The sequence below is a fragment of the Wickerhamomyces anomalus genome (assembly GCF_001661255.1).
Source record: "Wickerhamomyces anomalus NRRL Y-366-8 unplaced genomic scaffold WICANscaffold_2, whole genome shotgun sequence".
NCBI lineage: Eukaryota > Fungi > Ascomycota > Saccharomycetes > Phaffomycetales > Wickerhamomycetaceae > Hansenula > Hansenula anomala.
Genome location: NW_017567111.1, coordinates 403,512 through 419,927, shown reverse-complemented (window position 1 = coordinate 419,927; position 16,416 = coordinate 403,512). Strand labels below are relative to the sequence as shown.

Sequence of the window (16,416 nt, the reverse complement as noted above, 5' to 3'; positions counted from 1 at the left end):
TGAAGGGACATCTCCAGCTCCAGCTCCTTCACACGGTACTTCCCAAGCTCCAAGTGGAACCACCACTCAAGCTCCAGCTGGTTCTTCAACCACTTTACAAACTTCAGCTACTGTCCCAGGTTCAAGTTCTGGTCCAGCTTCTGTTGAAATTCAAAGTTCAAATGGTGCTGGCTCTTTACAAAAAGCTATTGGTGGTTCAATCGCTGGTTTGATTGCTGCTGTTGCTTATCTATTCTAAGTGATTTAGCAACTTCAATTTTAATTAATTAATTTCGGTTTTTATCTATTCAGGTTTTTCTTTTTTTTTATTCTATCATCATCTATTATTCATGGTTTTATTGTTTTTTCGGTTAATTCTACATTAAAGGGTTTTTTATTTCATGGCATTATCTATTTTTTTGTTCCTTTTAGACTTATACCAGTTTTAACTTCAAAAGGGTTTAAAGGTTTTTTTTATCTAGTTTGAATATCTTTAGGATTGATTGTTTCATCAGTTCTTTTAATGAAAACATTTAAAATGATTATTTAAGTTGTAGCCTACTCTTAACTTTAAATTTGGTACTGTGTCAACCATTTAAGCGAAAAACCTTATTTACGGGACCTGAGACTTTGTTTGTAAGACCTTGTTCAATTTCAAATTTTTCAAAATGTTGTATGTCAAATGTGTAAAATACTGAGATCAAATGAAAGTATAGCGTTAACTTAAATTGGATACAAAACACATGTTCAAATATTTACTTTAGCAATCAAGGGATTAATCAGATTGATCATTTAATGAGTAGAAAAGATAATCAAGAAAATCAAGAATTAATGGGAAAATCAGGATGTAAATGACCTCCAGACAAGAATCCTCAGACAAGAACATTTAAAAATGGTGGAAACTTTATGCAATTTGAAAGTCAATATTTACAATAAAAATCATGTCAGTCGTTTAAGGCTGGTTGAATCTCTCAATTAGTACAACTGAACAAGGCTAATAATAATAACAAAAGAGTAACCAAAGTCATAAGGATGACCATTTCACATATCTCCCCCTTTTCTGATGGAACCCTTTTGCACTTGTTGTGATCAGTTGATCAAAATTGATTGTTCGAAGATCATCGCTTATGCAAGTAATTTAAATCAGGACTAGTGTTATGTAAGCTACACCTACAAATTAATTATGTAATCAAACCACTTATTATAAATTCGTGATAATATCAACATTTGCTAATAACTACATATTTTCTGACTAATAGGGCCCATAGATAATTCTCTTCTACCCAAAAACACTCATATTTGATTAAAATTCTTAGATATTAATTTGAAAGACCAAATTTTAAAAGTTTAACAACCTTAGTTTTTAAAAATTAATTTCGATTTAACGTAAAAAATATTCAAATTTTTTGCATTCCCTCAATTTGACGCATTTCACAAATCTAAAAGCATAATAATAAAATTTGAAGCTCAATCAATCTAAATACTAACTAAAAATAATATCACACTATACTAAATTATCAAGTTATTAATCAATATTTTATTGGTAAGGCCACGACATGTTCTATGACCGGGTGTTTCAACAACCAAACACCTTCAAGTTCACTCCGATGTAGTGTAACGGCTAGCACGGTTCGCTTTCACCGAGCAGACCGGGGTTCGACTCCCCGCATCGGAACATTTTTTTGAACGTTTCGCGGAAAAATCACGTGACTGAATATATTTTTGCCAATTTTTGGCAACTAACTACAAATTAAAAGAGTGATATGAGTATTGATTATAATTGGGCAGTACTTGAAGATTATCAAAGCATCGTTTCATTAAACTTCTTTTCCTTGTTTTGTTGCCATTTTTTCCAGTTTTGATTTCTTTGATGTTGCAATTGACTCTGAAAATCTCGATAGAGTCAAAATTTCAGGAAAATGACAGATTAATTATCAAAAAAACCAAAAAGATTAAGAAAGAGATGAGCATTGAAGTACTCTCTTTGATATAATTTATCAATCCATTGATACTCACACCAATCCTCCTACACAATGTCCATTACAACTACAGATCTACATGGCATCTTACCATTAATCGCACGTGGTAAAGTTCGTGATATTTATGAAGTTGATTCAGAAACGTTATTGTTTGTTGCAACTGATAGAATTTCTGCTTATGATGTTATAATGGAAAATGGTATACCTGAAAAGGGTAAACTATTAACTAAATTATCAGAATTTTGGTTTGATTTCCTAAGTCCTTACACTAAGACTCATATCATTAAAACTGATGATATTTTCAAAAATTTACCAAGTGAATTATCAAAACCTGAATTTAAATCTCAATTACAAGATCGTGCTTTATTAGTTCATAAATATAAACTAGTCCCATTAGAAGTCATCGTTAGAGGTTATATCACAGGTTCTGCTTGGAAAGAATATAAAAAATCAGGAACCGTTCATGGTGTTAAAGTTGAAGAAGGTTTACAAGAATCTCAAGAATTCCCAACTCCAATCTTTACCCCATCAACAAAAGCTGAACAAGGTGAACATGATGAAAACATTTCAATTGAACAAGCTGAACAAATTGTGGGTAAAGAATTATGTACCAAAATTGGTAAATTAGCCATTGAACTATATTCAAAAGCTAAAGAATATGCAAAGACTAGAGGTATAATCATTGCTGATACTAAATTTGAATTTGGTTTAACTGAAGATAATGAATTAGTTCTTGTTGATGAAGTCTTGACTCCTGATTCTTCAAGATTTTGGAATGCAAAGACTTATGAATTAGGTAAAGGTCAAGATTCTTATGATAAACAATTCCTAAGAGATTGGTTAACTTCAAATGGATTAAATGGTAAAGAAGGTGTTAGTATGACTGAAGACATTGCTACTAGATCAAGAGCTAAATATATTGAAGCTTATGAAGCATTGACTGCTAAAAAATGGGAATAGATTCGTTATTTTGATTAACATGTATATTATTAAAAAAAGAAAAACACACCACCAAACCATATAATATGTACCAAATTTTTTTTATTTTGTGTTGTTTTTGAGAATAAATATAAAAATTAAAACCTCCATCCTTTTGTAAATATTGTTCCTTATCCTTGTTTTTTTTTCAATTATATTGAGATTGTCATTTTGTTCATTCCATAAAGGTTATATCCAGTTATTATTAAACCTTCTTTGAAATGGACTAGGTAAACCAACATCATTATCATAATCCATAATATTTGCCTTTTCAAATAACTTTGCATTCTTAGTTATCAAGTTGTTTGTCTTTGGAGGTGCATATCCATTATTTGTAGGTTTGGTATATTTTTTACTAATAGGTGGATCATTATCTAATAACTGAGTTAATGGTCTTCTATTCTGTACCGGCGTCTCATATTCTCTTGGGCCTTTAATAAATTTTGTTGGAACTGCTGGTGATCCTGGTGACATACCCATTGAAAAATCAGATGGCGATGCATGATAAGAATGGTATTGAGTGTTTGCAGTGGAAGGTATTGATGATTTTGGTCTTGGTGTTGATACACCTGATTGCATTTGTTTTAATCTTGCCTTAACTTCTTTATCAACAACATAGTGGAACTCATTTTGATAATTAATACGAATTTCCTCAACTTCTTGTTCAATAAGTTTTCTTTGATAGTCCAGTTCTTCATTTAAAGATTGTTTGGCTTTAATCAATTCATTTTCCTTCATCATTAATTCTTCTTCAAACTTTTTCAAATTCAATTCATAATTGTTTAGTTGTAAATCTTTCATTTGGATCTTGAAATTCAGATGTTGTAACAATTCAAATGTTGGAGCTCTTTGATTCAAATCAGTTTGAATACAGTAACTAATTATTCTTCTTAAAGAAGCACTGTAATGCTCTGGGATATCTGGGTAGACTCCATCTTGAATTTTCTTTTGCAACTGAAGATGCGTTTTAGCTTGGAAAGGTGGATGTAATGCACATAATTCATAAATAACACAACCTAAAGACCAAATATCACACAATGGTGTATAAGGTTTATCCAGTAAAATTTCAGGTGACATATAATATGGAGTACCAACACATGTTGTGGCAAATTCAATTTCATGCTCTAAAGATTTTGCTAAACCAAAATCACCAAGTTTAAATTTCCCATCTGAAAGAAAAATATTATCTGGCTTGATATCTCTATGTATAACAACTCTTGTATTATCAGTGATTATTGGACATTCCATCTCTTCATAAATGTTTGTGACTAATGGTGAATTCACTCCATAATGACAACGATATAGGGCCATAAGTATTTGTGTGAAGATATTCCATATTATTCCCTCTGGTAAATACTCATTTGAGTTTCTGTAATTTTTAATTATAAATGATAAATCACCACCATCACAGTATTCCATATATAGATAAAGCATATGTTGCTCAGGTATATGTGCATGGTGAACATATTGGACAATGTTTGGATGATTGAGCTCACTTAATATTCTAAATTCTGAAATCAGTTGGGTACGCTCTTTTGGATTCATATGCCCATATGGGATCTCTTTTCTAACTAGTAGCTGTCTCAGATGTCAGTAAAATTATTTGATAACAGTGTGAATGTTTACATACTCTACCATCTCTAACTCTTCTAACTTTCCTCACACAACCAAATGAACCTCTTCCTATCAGCTCTAGAACCTCATATTCTTCCTGTATATTTGGTGATGCTGACATTTTAATGAATATTGGCTGTGTTATACCCCAGAACCATCAAGTATCTATAGAGCAACAAAGTGTCAATATCTGATTTACTAGTAAATTTCACGAAGACTTCATGTACTCAGCAAAAAGCTACGGTACAAGATTTCTTGTATGTGTTTGAGTTTTTGTTTACTTTTTGCCTGATCCAGTTTGGATCTGTGATTATGTAACCCAAATCACGTGTTATATCATGTGATCTCTTTGCTGACGTAACATTGGTGACATAATTTTTTTTTCTGACTCTGATTCAAGTTGAATATAGAGATTAGATTAAGAAAAATGTTGTAAAGGTTTTTGAAGCATCAATTTTACTGTGTTTTTGTATTATTACTCTTTTGAAGGTAAAAGTATTCAAAGCAACTCAAAAGAATGGAAAATATTACTATTGGTATCTTAGGTGGTGGTCAGTTGGGCCGTATGCTTGTTGAAGCTGCTCATCGTCTCAACATTAAAACTGTTATTTTGGATGCTCCAAACTCACCAGCCAAACAAATCAATGCTTTGGATGAGCATGTTGATGGATCATTTGCTGATGCTGAAGGAATTGCCAAATTAGCTGCGAAATGTGATGTTTTAACTGTTGAAATCGAACATGTTGATGCTGATGCATTGGAAAGAATTGCTAAATCTTCAAATGTCAAAGTTTTCCCATTACCTCAAACTATTAAATTAATTCAAGACAAATATTTACAAAAACTACATTTGATAGATCATGGAATTCAAGTTGCTGAATCAATTGATGTTGAAAATACTGAAGAATCATTATTGAAAGTTGGTGAAAAGTTTGATTATCCATTTGTTTTAAAATCCAGAACATTGGCTTATGATGGCCGTGGTAATTTTGTTGTTAAAACTAAAGAAGATATCCCAGAAGCTTTGAAAACCTTACATAACCGTCCATTGTATGCTGAAAAATGGGCTCCTTTCACAAAAGAATTAGCTGTTATGGTTGTTCGTTCAATTGAAGGTGAAGTCTTTTCATACCCAACCGTTGAAACCATTCATGAAAACAATATTTGTCATTTAGTCTATGCTCCAGCTAGAGTCCCAGATTCTATTCAATTGAAAGCTAAAATATTGGCACAAAATGCAGTCAAGTCATTCCCAGGAGCTGGTATCTTTGGTGTTGAAATGTTCTACTTACCAAATGGTGAACTATTAATTAACGAGATTGCCCCAAGACCTCACAACTCAGGTCATTATACCATTGATGCTTGTGTTACTTCACAATTTGAAGCCCATATCAGAGCTGTTGCTAACTTACCATTACCTAAAAACTTCACATCATTATCAACCACAAATACAAATGCCATCATGTTGAACGTATTAGGAACAAAAGAGCCAAATGGTGAGCTAGTAGCTTGTAGACGTGCTTTAGAAACTCCAGGTGCTTCAGTCTACTTGTATGGTAAATCTACAAGATTTGCAAGAAAAATGGGTCATATCAACATTGTCACAAGTGACATGAAAGAAAGTGAACGTCGTCTTGAATATATTATTGGTAACTCACCAAAATTAGAATTGTCTGATGATGATAAAAAAGGTAAATCTCCAAAACCTTTAGTTGGTATAATAATGGGTTCAGATTCAGATTTACCAGTTATGTCAGTTGGTGCTAACATTTTGAAGAAATTTGGTGTTCCATTTGAAGTTACTATTGTTTCTGCTCATAGAACTCCTCACCGTATGTCTAAATATGCCGTTGAAGCATCTCAACGTGGATTGAAAGTTATTATTGCAGGTGCCGGTGGTGCTGCCCATTTACCAGGTATGGTCGCTGCTATGACCCCACTACCAGTCATTGGTGTCCCAGTTAAAGGTTCTACTTTAGATGGTGTTGATTCATTACATTCTATTGTTCAAATGCCTAGAGGTATCCCAGTTGCTACCGTTGCTATCAACAACAGTACAAATGCTGCTCTATTAGCTGTTAGAATCTTGGGTACTTTTAACGATCAATTCCATACTGAAATGCAAAACTATTTGTTGAAACAAGAAGAAGAAGTTTTGACAAAAGCTGAAAAATTAGAAACTGTTGGTTATGAAAACTATTAGGGTATAAATTAATAAGAAATGACTACAATATAGAATTCGTAAAACATGCATTAACCTTATCATACTCTGGCAATAACATCATCGATATAATTGATAATTGTTTCCAATTGATTAGCTGTAGTTTCCACATATGGCCAAAATCTTCCATGTGCTTGGACATATCTTGAGCATAGTCTTAATTTCTCTTTTAATATTTCCACATTGAAATTTTCAACAAATATAGCATAAACACTTTCAGACAATTCCAACGTAACGTTTTTTTGGTTATTTCCAACAATGAAATCAACTTTTTTCATACCTGAAGTGGATGTTGGATCTGTTCTGTTCTCTTTGAAGGAAATAAATTTAGTCAAAACGATAGAAGACGCCAATATTGTTAACGAATTAGCAACAACCACTACTGAGAAAACAGGATATTGACACCAAACATCAGGAAACCTTTCATCATAAGCAACCCTGGCTGAAGATACCTTCCCTGGTTCTTCAATAGCATCTAACCACCAATTCTCTTGAGATCTTAAAGAATTAATTTCACCAGCTGGGGTGAAATTTAATGGGCCCGCAACAACATCCATTGGGAAAGCAGCATTATCATTCTGTGGAATTTTACCTTCACCTAATTCAAGCATTTTAACACCTTCCAAAGCTGATAAAAATGTTTCAATGAAATGCTGCAATTGGATTTCATTTGTGTTCAAACAAGCTTGGAAAATATCATCAACTGAAAGTTTATATAATGAGTTGAAAACATCATCTGGATTTGTATTTGAGTTTGTTTCATGTGGTTTGATCAATAGCAATGAAGCACATTGTGTCACATTAATAACCAGTTTTGCAACTGCCAAAATAAATAGACCAAAAATCTTGGACACGTTCAATATAAGAATTTTCTTCTTGATATGTGATATTTGATATAATGAACTATTAGTGATATCTTGAATCAATTTGATCTTTGAGTTACACGATACCACTTCACCTAATGTTAATTTCCCTTGACAAATAGTGTTCATAATATCCTCAACGGTTTTTATTGCCATGATAACTAAATCAGCATCATTGAAACTCTTGTAAACCGCAGAATTAGTAGATGCCAGTCTTAGTTCTTCTTCAATATCTTTCCAAGTTCTATACTTTAATGAGTTTGGGCTAATGTTATCGTTTGTATCAAATAAGGATAAATTGACATTATAAGCCGAATCTGAAGATGGGAATTGCAAATTTGGTTCAAAACCTAATAGTTGATCGGATATTTGGTTGAATGGGAAACCTCTATTGATTCTCAGAAACACATTAAGCTTCCAGCTACCCCAAATAGTTCTCAACAAATCTTCCCTCAATAACATTTGTCTTTTCGTAGCAACCTGTGCATAACTTTCATAATCAGTATCTATTTGTAAAGTTGTTAAAACTTTATTAAAGTTCATTAACCTCAGTAATCTTTCAGATCCCTCAATAGCCTGTTGGACATAGCCACCAGGACCCAATGAGCCCGATAATAACACCATGGCCTGTAAAGATGACTCCAAGTCTAATAAATCCCAGAATTTCTCAGCAAGAAAATACCAATGTTGACTATCTCTTAGGTTTTGATTAGGAATCATTTGTGGACTTGCAAAACGGCATGATGAAGAAAACATAGCATGTAATAATGATGCATCTTTCCTCACATTCAAATGACACACGAATCTATGTTTTGGTTGTAAAAAAGGACGACTTGGATGAATATATCTATAATACAAATCAATGAGGATACAAGTTGTCTTCCAATTTGGCAAGTCAAACAATTCCAACTCTTGGTCAGATACTGAAATAGCATTCAAAACACCTGGCGAGTTATTATGACTAGATATTGAGGTACCAGGAGTTGTTATTTGTGTCTCTTTTGATCCTCTGCTGGAAAATGTTCTTTTCCTTTGAAATTCATCATTGTCATCTGGATAACTACCACGACTTGAACCATATTCTGAACGATGTGTTGGAGGTAAAGTTGATTCTCCTTGGAGTCCTGGTGGAGGAGGTGGGTGTGGACCTGGTGGTGGAGGATAATGTGGATGTTGGTCGTATGGACTAGCAGCATGATGATGGTGGTGATGATGATGAGGTGGTGGAGGAGGTGGAGGTAATGATGATCCATGGAAACTATCTTCCCACTCTCTATAATTTGGATCTCTATTATGAGCAAAAGGCGGAGGAGGTGGTGGGAAATGATGAGAATGCATCAACGGTGGTGGAGGTGGAAATCCATGTGGACCTTGAGGCGGTGGTGGTGGTGGATGATGAGGATGGTATGAATGCTGTTGGTGTTGGTTGTTTTCTCCGCGAGGTGGTGGTAATGAATAATAATCAGAAGCACCTCTTGATGAGCCTGATGGAGTTTCTGGAGTCTCTCCACATAGTTGAGATTGAATACTGGCAGCTTCACGCTGTAGAGCACGGACCTTTTCTTGCAATGTAGAGGATGTATTGGCTGAACTTTCAGATCCCGGTGTCACAAGAGGTGACATGTTCCCATTATTGAAGTATGGTGATGATACATTGGACATGATGTTGGCAGGTGGATCCAAACTTTTGCCCGTTGAAGATTTTGAAGCTATGCTATAAGCAATTGAGCCAGCTGGGCTTTGCGAAAGGAATCCACCATTTTGTAGACTCTGTAAATTCTGTAAATTGATGCTTGTAGGTTTTTGTGAAGTTGATGAAGGTGCTTTTGGGATCCCTGACGGCGTAGATCCACCTGGAGTTGAGCTTTCTGTACTTTTGCCATCCTGAGGTTTCTTTCTTCTACCACCACGTAGACTTCGCACAAACACACACTCTATATTTAGCAGCTTACAATTGGAACAACGTTGATGTTTGACTTCACCAGCTTTTTCACCAGGTTGTGGAGCAATTTCACCATCACACTTGATTTTTTTCTCTCTGCACGCTAAACAGGCATGTCTAGCAACTGGTCTCTTGGGAGCGTTTGGAGTTGATCTGTTAGATTCTGACATTGAGTTGAGCATTGTACAATTTTCATGGTGATCTACTTGAACTTGAATCTTGAACTTGTCTGGTTCTGTTTTCACAAGTACTTCGGCACCTTCCCAAGGCACACCTGTTTCAACTTTCCTTGTCGATGGTGAACGTTGCAACAGCATCCGTTCAGTCCCACGCTGAACAGATCAATTTGTTCATATCCCACGGAACAAGAGCTTGTGATTATAGGCTCATACGCCACAACCAACCACACGGCTACAACACCTTCATCTTTTACAGCCTAGGGTATTCTACTCGTTGTAACATATGAATGTGGCAAGTTATAAGTTGTCATAACTTCTCTCATGTATAGTAGAACTCCTATTGTGATTCTTTTTTTCTTCACGGAGTCAACTGTAACTTTGAAACACCGAATGCCCTGGTAAAAATTAAATGTCTTAATAATTCGTATAATTATTTTACTCAACAAAACCCTCTTTTATGTAATTCTTGGTGTGTTTGTCGCAGGTTGACTTAAAGAAGTGTTTCTAGGCTGCCTGGTTTCAAAATTTAACCCAATGTACCGACTCATAAGCCCATTAATTTTGTACTACTTGACTTGCTCAAATGCCGAATTTTAAATCAGCGCCAGTCACGACTCACGAGTCACCGTAAATTCAAAAAGGCTTCGAGTTTGGTGGTTTAAATTTTTTATATAGACTTGGAATCCCGTAAAAAAACCTGTACAGGTTTAAGTGGTGCATTTCAGAGAAAAGATTTGATTAAAAAAGATAAACTTGTATCTCAAGAACCTCTTCAAATACAACACATTAAAGATCAAGTGCCTGTTTGTGCCTTTCAGTCCCCCTTTTTTTTTAGTTGGATCGCCAGTCAAGTGCTAGGAAAAGGCCATATTTTGTTTGCACCTAGGCTTCTCAAATTCAAAGATTTGAAAGAAAAGTTTGAACAATTGAAAACATTTTGAAAGAAACATTTTACTCAAGAAAGATCACATTTGTTCTATTGATCCTCATCACAAAAGCCTGATAAAAGACCATTTGGTGAAGAAGCAGGACTTCAAGTTTTCGTTTTTGTCAGTTCCCGTCTATTGTCTGTTATTGCCGCCAACATCATCATCATAACTACATCTCTTGTTGTTCAAAATCTTAAAGCTTATAACGAGAGCTGCAGAACTTCATCTGAGCGAATCAATAGGTATTACACACACTACATAGAGTTGACACCTTCTATCAAACTTGTAACATATGGTGATGAAGCAACCACAAGCTAAGACGTCCACTGTTTTGGGTAGCTACATGATGCTTTACTTTCTATATGAATTGGCAAATTATCGTGAAAGAGTCAATCAGATAAAGGAACTAGCTGTTTAAGAGCCATTAAAACCGACTAAATCCAGCCGGCAATGTCTAAGCTGAAAGCTCATTTACATATGTAGATGTGCACTAGCATGTCTTATATCTATGTTGCAATCAAGCTATGATTTATTGAAAAAAACTCCAACTTGTTACTCTTGCACAGCTTGTACAAAGCTAAGCGACACTGTAGTACTCTTTCTTCTGTCGCAAAAGCTGTGATAAAATGTACGTATTAAATTAAGATTCATTAAACCGTGCTGTTTTTGAATCAGATCCAATATAACATTTGCAATTGTAAAGCTGGATTCTGTGAAGATTTGGTTGTTAAGCTGTAACTTGGCATGAGTCAAGATAATAAATTAATTTAAGCTGGATCAAGTTTACGAGAGCTGTCCCCGTGGTTGTACAAGTCATCTCTTGAACTTTGATCGTTGAATTTGATCTTGGTAAGCGCCTGGAGCACAAAGTATGACCTTGATATGCTACTAATGTAACCAAGTTGATGTGAGACGTAGTACGTTCCTTTGCTGTTGGTTTGCTTCCTTTTTGTAAACAGTTGTACAAATGTTTCAGAGCTTTAAACTCCCGCAAACAATTTGAGGTTGCCTCGTCTATAATTAGAAGGGGTCTGAATTGGCCAAATCATGCTTCCATGATATAGTTTATTTAACCAGTGTACCTAGGATCGATGGGTACTAAATTCTGGTCAGTCTAGGCCACCTAGTGTGCTTAAATAAAGAATGCGATTTTGAGATTTGAAGTTCATGATCCATTTACAGATCTTTGAATCTTGTAGAGATTACTGTCTTGTGAACATAAAAACTACAATTTTTCAAACTTCACTTCGCTGTTCGGGAATAAAACCTGTCGGCATTTCCAGATCCCGGACAGGCCCTTCTCCCGCCTAGAGAGAACGATTGTCAGCCTAGAGCTTACTGTACCTAGCGAGCCAGTATCAACTTTGGTGTAATAAAAGGGTTCAAATACTTCAAATAATAAAATAATATGCTTATGAAAGAGCACAACCAGTACTTTCTCAAATTCGAGAGCTTGTGTTATGAGTCGATGTAATTCGTTTGTAGGAATAGTGATTCGGCAAAAATCAATGATCAGTCGAGTGTGCTTCAAATGTAAAGATGGTTATTAATAGACTAAGGCACCAATTGAAGGCAATCTTCCAGAGTACAAATCTACTGGAAAGTTGGCTATGATTTCAAAGTAGCTGCTTGTGTCTTCAGCGATCTAAATGGTTTTATATAGATAATCTCTAGTATCTACGCGTACGAAGTTCGTTGATTAAACATGATATTATAAAATTATTTAATCGAGCACGATGACTGATCCTTATTAAAAATATTCCTTAAAACCATTCACTCATTCCTATTTTATGAATTACCAAATCAAACCTTTCCATCATTTGATTATACCCAAAACTTGACAAGAGTGAACTATGATAAACAACCAGCAAGTTTCTAAACTCCAAAACTTCAAAACTTCTTCATCCAGACTTGACAATAAGCCCATAACCATGTTGGTGTCTCAATAAATCAAATCACCAAAAACACAACAACTCACTCGTATAATCTTCCTCATTTCAAATGCCATCGCATGAAATTCTTTTTCTACACCTTCAACATACCCATCCATACCTTTGAAACCTTCAGCTTTCCATCGTTGTGATACTCCCAAATAAAAACCAGTGTTACATTGTTTTGCAAGGAATGGATAATATTTAATCTTTTTCAAAACCCCCGCCAATGAACTCTCAGTTGAATTATTTCTTGCAAGTTTATCATATCCATCTGAAGAATTTCCAGAGTGCGAGTAAAGATCTCTAGTTCTTGGATCATTAGCAATTTTATCCTCAATATGGGTCTTTATTATTTCCAAAATGTTTTGAATATCACAATCATCCAACATAAAGTTTGGGTTTATGATAACATCTTCATCTTTGAAATACTTAAATATTGATCTGCCAAGCTTAGGAATATTTGGTTTGATAATGGATTTGTTCATTGTGTCATAATCGATACCATTGTTTAAGTTTTCTTCACCAGTGAGAACAAGGGGTGTATGACCCAAGAAATAGTCCACTGCAAATTGGATAAATATAACTTGAAGAATCAACTTATAGTTGTTCACTTGTTCAATTATAAAAGGGTGACAAACATCAAATGTTAAAGGCAATCTCAATTTCTCAGACCCATTCTTTATTAAATCAAACATTTTGGCCATGATGAACTCACAAGTCATTTTGTTTTTATCTGCTCGTAAACAAGTCACTGAGTGATTTAATGGAGACTCAACTTCAATGAATTGACTGATACAAGTATTTCTAACCTCAAATTTCCAATTTCTTCTCAAGACATCCAAATCAAACTCAGGATGCAAAATATACTTTGAAAAATAAAATCTATCAATGAACCCATATGTTTTACGGTGTAATGCAATTCTTGATGTTTTGAAGTGATGTATCCAGATACTAGTCATTTCAATCATCAAGCCTCTCCAAGCTAAAAGTATTACATCAAATTGTTCACCATTACCAACTTTTTCAATATCAACTTTCAGCTCACAACTTTTAGCCAAAACCTCAAATTTATTCAATGAATCTTTGGAAATGCCAAATTTCGAATAAGCTGTATACTTTTCTGCACCAAGTGTCTTCAAAACCACACAAAAGGAATAAATGAAAACTTCGAACTTCCCATAATCGTCATAAATTTCATTGGATATTGTTTCAAATGGAATCTCATTCTCAAGCTCACAAGGAATAAATTTCCTCACTGAATCTAAAATTTGAGCAAGTGATTCATAAAACAACTCAAGCTGATGATGATCTGTCAATAAACAACTTAAGTCCCGCAAAAACTTTAACGATTTTGTTACAATCAAGGATGCAACTGGTTTGAAATCTTCTTTTATCTCACGACAAATAATGATTTTTTCAAATAAAATATTGAAATCATCTTCAATCTTCAATGCAAAATTAACATGTTCAATAGATGGTCTATAACACACATTAGTGTGTCTAGAACTTGATATTTGAGCCGCAAATGGGTATGATGATCTTCTGAAACCACTTCTAAGAGTCCGAGGAGCGACCAATGTTCTATATTTTGTTAAATTTTTAACCCAGTTGTCTAAATTTCGGTAAACACCTAACAACAAGTACCTTCTCCACTCATTTGTGGTGATGCCTGGGAGAGCCGGTGGTATAATGTTTAGTGCAGTGCCTGAAGAAGAGGTCCAGAATATATATGTTTCATAAAGTTGCGATCTTTTCTGTTCCAATGTGAATCCTCTAGTAAGCCATCGATGTCCTTTATATGAAAAAGAAATTCCCCAACGCGGTTGCACTTTAGATAAATACTTCACAGAGGCAACAATTTCCTTCTTCTGATCCAAAAGCGTTTCAGTTAAACAGCCAACTACCCTCTGCAACTCATGATTATCAAAACCAATATATTCATTTTCATTGATATGCTCTTGGATCGCAAGTGAAGACACCAAAACATCATTTGCTTTGAACAACAGATGCAACAATTTTGTATCACGATCATCAGATAAAATCAAAAACAATTCCAAATATTGTCTCCAGGCCTTCAAGAAATTGAATCTATCCATGTCATAATACTTGAAATCAACAACTTTCCTTTGATCAATCAAAATTTTGAAAAATTTTAAGAGTCTTTCTGAGCAATTTGTTAGCTTTTCAATAAGGAAATTTGAAAACTCATCATCATCATAGTGCAACCTCATGAAAGTTGGATGGCGATATCCCTCATAATGTTTTTTAGCATCCTCGCCTAGTTTTGCCCTAAACAAAGAATCAAACTCATTTGATTTAGAACAATTCACCTTGACATGAAGAAGACAAATAGCTAATAAAAATATGGTTTCACTAACCAGCGTAGAATTCTCTAGAGGTGTAATCAAAGGGGCACCAATTGAATGTAAAAAATTCCTTATAAGGCTCTTTGAGCTTTCTTCTAGAATTAAACCTCGAACATCATCAAAGGAAGTTTCATTCAACTTTTTCAAAACGTCACTTGACTGTAAAACATTTAATAAAGGGGGTTTTGTGTTGACTTGGGATTTGAAGAAATGTGCTCTAATAGATTTTTGAATCTTCAAAACATCATCTATACGGATCAAGAAGGATGTTAACCCAGCAGCAGGTGTACCACTGAACTCATTGTTGACATTTGCAGGTTCACCAGCATCAACTTCCAATTCTTCATCAGAATTCTGCAATTTAAAATCATCATGAGTTTCCAAAAATGAATTCCAAATTCTTGAATTTTCTATAAACTTTTTGGCATTTTCACTCTTTTTCTTATTAACTTCTTCTCTATTCTTCAATGCCTTTTCAAGTTTCTGTTTCAGTGCCTCTTTTTTCTCTTCACGCTTCAAAGATTCTGAAATTTGCAGTCTTGTGACTTTATTCACAACTTCCGTAGCACTCAGAGTTCTTGGTTTATGAGTTTTAGTTTTCCGTCTTGGAGGTGAGCCTGTATTAGAATCAGGAAAGACAGCAGAAGAGCTAGAAGGGCTAGTGTTTGAATTTCTAACTCTTTTCAAAGGAGTCAACCTCTTCAGAATGTGTGCAGGTGGTGATAAGGGTAAACTTTGTTCAGAACTTAACTCATTATCTTCTGGTGGATCAACAACAATTGAAGAAGTAATTCCAGTTCCTTTGTCAGCTAGTTGACCTGAATTCAGCTCTTCATCAGAGATAATAGTAGCAGCAGATGCAGTTGCAGATGGTGGAGTTTGTGGAGTTCGGTTTGAAGAAGAGCTGGAGCTCTCAGACGCCAGGGATTCCTGACCTTTTGGCCACCCAATGTCACTCATTATGGTATATTAAAACCGTTTGTAGTTGCAATTCATTAACAATGGATGAATATTCGGAAGAAACCTGTGATTTTATTTGGGTTCATTTATGACAGGAGTGCTTTAAATAAACTGTGGATTACTCAAATTTTCTGTCACAAAAAAAAACCTGTAATTGTTATCGCGAATTTCAAATTAGAACAAATGAAATGGCTGGCAGGGGAAGATTTGCAAATAATGAGAACAAAAGATGGGAATATGGATTGGCAAAGCAATAACAACGCCAGAGTCACACCATATTTGTAATTCAAGAGAACAGATAATTCATTTGGAGTTGATTAATCATGTTAACATTACAATAAAAAAGAAAAATCACCAAAATAGGAAATACACCAGATAAGGAAACTACACTATAACCTCTATGAGTGAAAACAATCTATTGATCATTAAAAGAGTACAAGATACATGATAAAACTATTAACAAAACGAGAAC

At 34.6% G+C, this 16,416-nt stretch overlaps 7 protein-coding genes and 1 non-coding gene across 8 annotated transcripts; 4 read left to right on the top strand and 4 right to left on the bottom strand.

The window, feature by feature from the left end:
* Positions 1–19: 19 nt before the first annotated feature.
* Positions 20–238, top strand: WICANDRAFT_61285 (uncharacterized protein; the record flags this gene model as incomplete). The annotated part of the gene is made up of 1 exon (XM_019183150.1): positions 20–238. A coding segment is annotated over one exon (219 nt), but the record flags the coding sequence as incomplete, so codon positions are not given.
* Positions 239–1,582: 1,344 nt separating this feature from the next.
* On the top strand, positions 1,583–1,654 carry WICANDRAFT_t51. The gene has a single exon. It is a non-coding gene; the product is annotated as a tRNA-Glu (tRNA).
* A 358-nt stretch (positions 1,655–2,012) lies between these two features.
* On the top strand, positions 2,013–2,918 carry ADE1 (phosphoribosylaminoimidazolesuccinocarboxamide synthase; the record flags this gene model as incomplete). Its single annotated transcript, XM_019184550.1, has 1 exon — positions 2,013–2,918. The coding sequence occupies one exon, from the start codon at positions 2,013–2,015 to the stop codon at positions 2,916–2,918; it is 906 nt and encodes a 301-aa protein (XP_019039926.1).
* Positions 2,919–3,482: 564 nt separating this feature from the next.
* Positions 3,483–4,659, bottom strand: KIN3 (serine/threonine protein kinase KIN3; the record flags this gene model as incomplete). The annotated part of the gene is made up of 2 exons (XM_019180542.1): positions 3,483–4,514; positions 4,567–4,659. Coding segments are annotated over 2 exons (1,125 nt in total), but the record flags the coding sequence as incomplete, so codon positions are not given.
* Positions 4,660–5,067: 408 nt separating this feature from the next.
* On the top strand, positions 5,068–6,753 carry ADE2 (phosphoribosylaminoimidazole carboxylase ADE2; the record flags this gene model as incomplete). The annotated part of the gene is made up of 1 exon (XM_019185483.1): positions 5,068–6,753. The coding sequence occupies one exon, from the start codon at positions 5,068–5,070 to the stop codon at positions 6,751–6,753; it is 1,686 nt and encodes a 561-aa protein (XP_019039924.1).
* A 557-nt stretch (positions 6,754–7,310) lies between these two features.
* Positions 7,311–8,454, bottom strand: WICANDRAFT_89870 (uncharacterized protein; the record flags this gene model as incomplete). Its single annotated transcript, XM_019186199.1, has 1 exon — positions 7,311–8,454. A coding segment is annotated over exon 1 (595 nt), but the record flags the coding sequence as incomplete, so codon positions are not given.
* A 166-nt stretch (positions 8,455–8,620) lies between these two features.
* Positions 8,621–9,753, bottom strand: WICANDRAFT_99432 (Zn(II)2Cys6 transcription factor domain-containing protein; the record flags this gene model as incomplete). The annotated part of the gene is given in 2 exon segments (XM_019186690.1): positions 8,621–8,703; positions 8,723–9,753. The coding sequence occupies 2 exon segments, from the start codon at positions 9,744–9,746 to the stop codon at positions 8,621–8,623; spliced, it is 1,107 nt and encodes a 368-aa protein (XP_019039922.1). The 5' UTR covers positions 9,747–9,753.
* A 2,873-nt stretch (positions 9,754–12,626) lies between these two features.
* On the bottom strand, positions 12,627–15,944 carry WICANDRAFT_61280 (uncharacterized protein; the record flags this gene model as incomplete). Its single annotated transcript, XM_019183149.1, has 1 exon — positions 12,627–15,944. The coding sequence occupies one exon, from the start codon at positions 15,942–15,944 to the stop codon at positions 12,627–12,629; it is 3,318 nt and encodes a 1,105-aa protein (XP_019039921.1).
* Between the last annotated feature and the right edge of the window lie 472 nt (positions 15,945–16,416).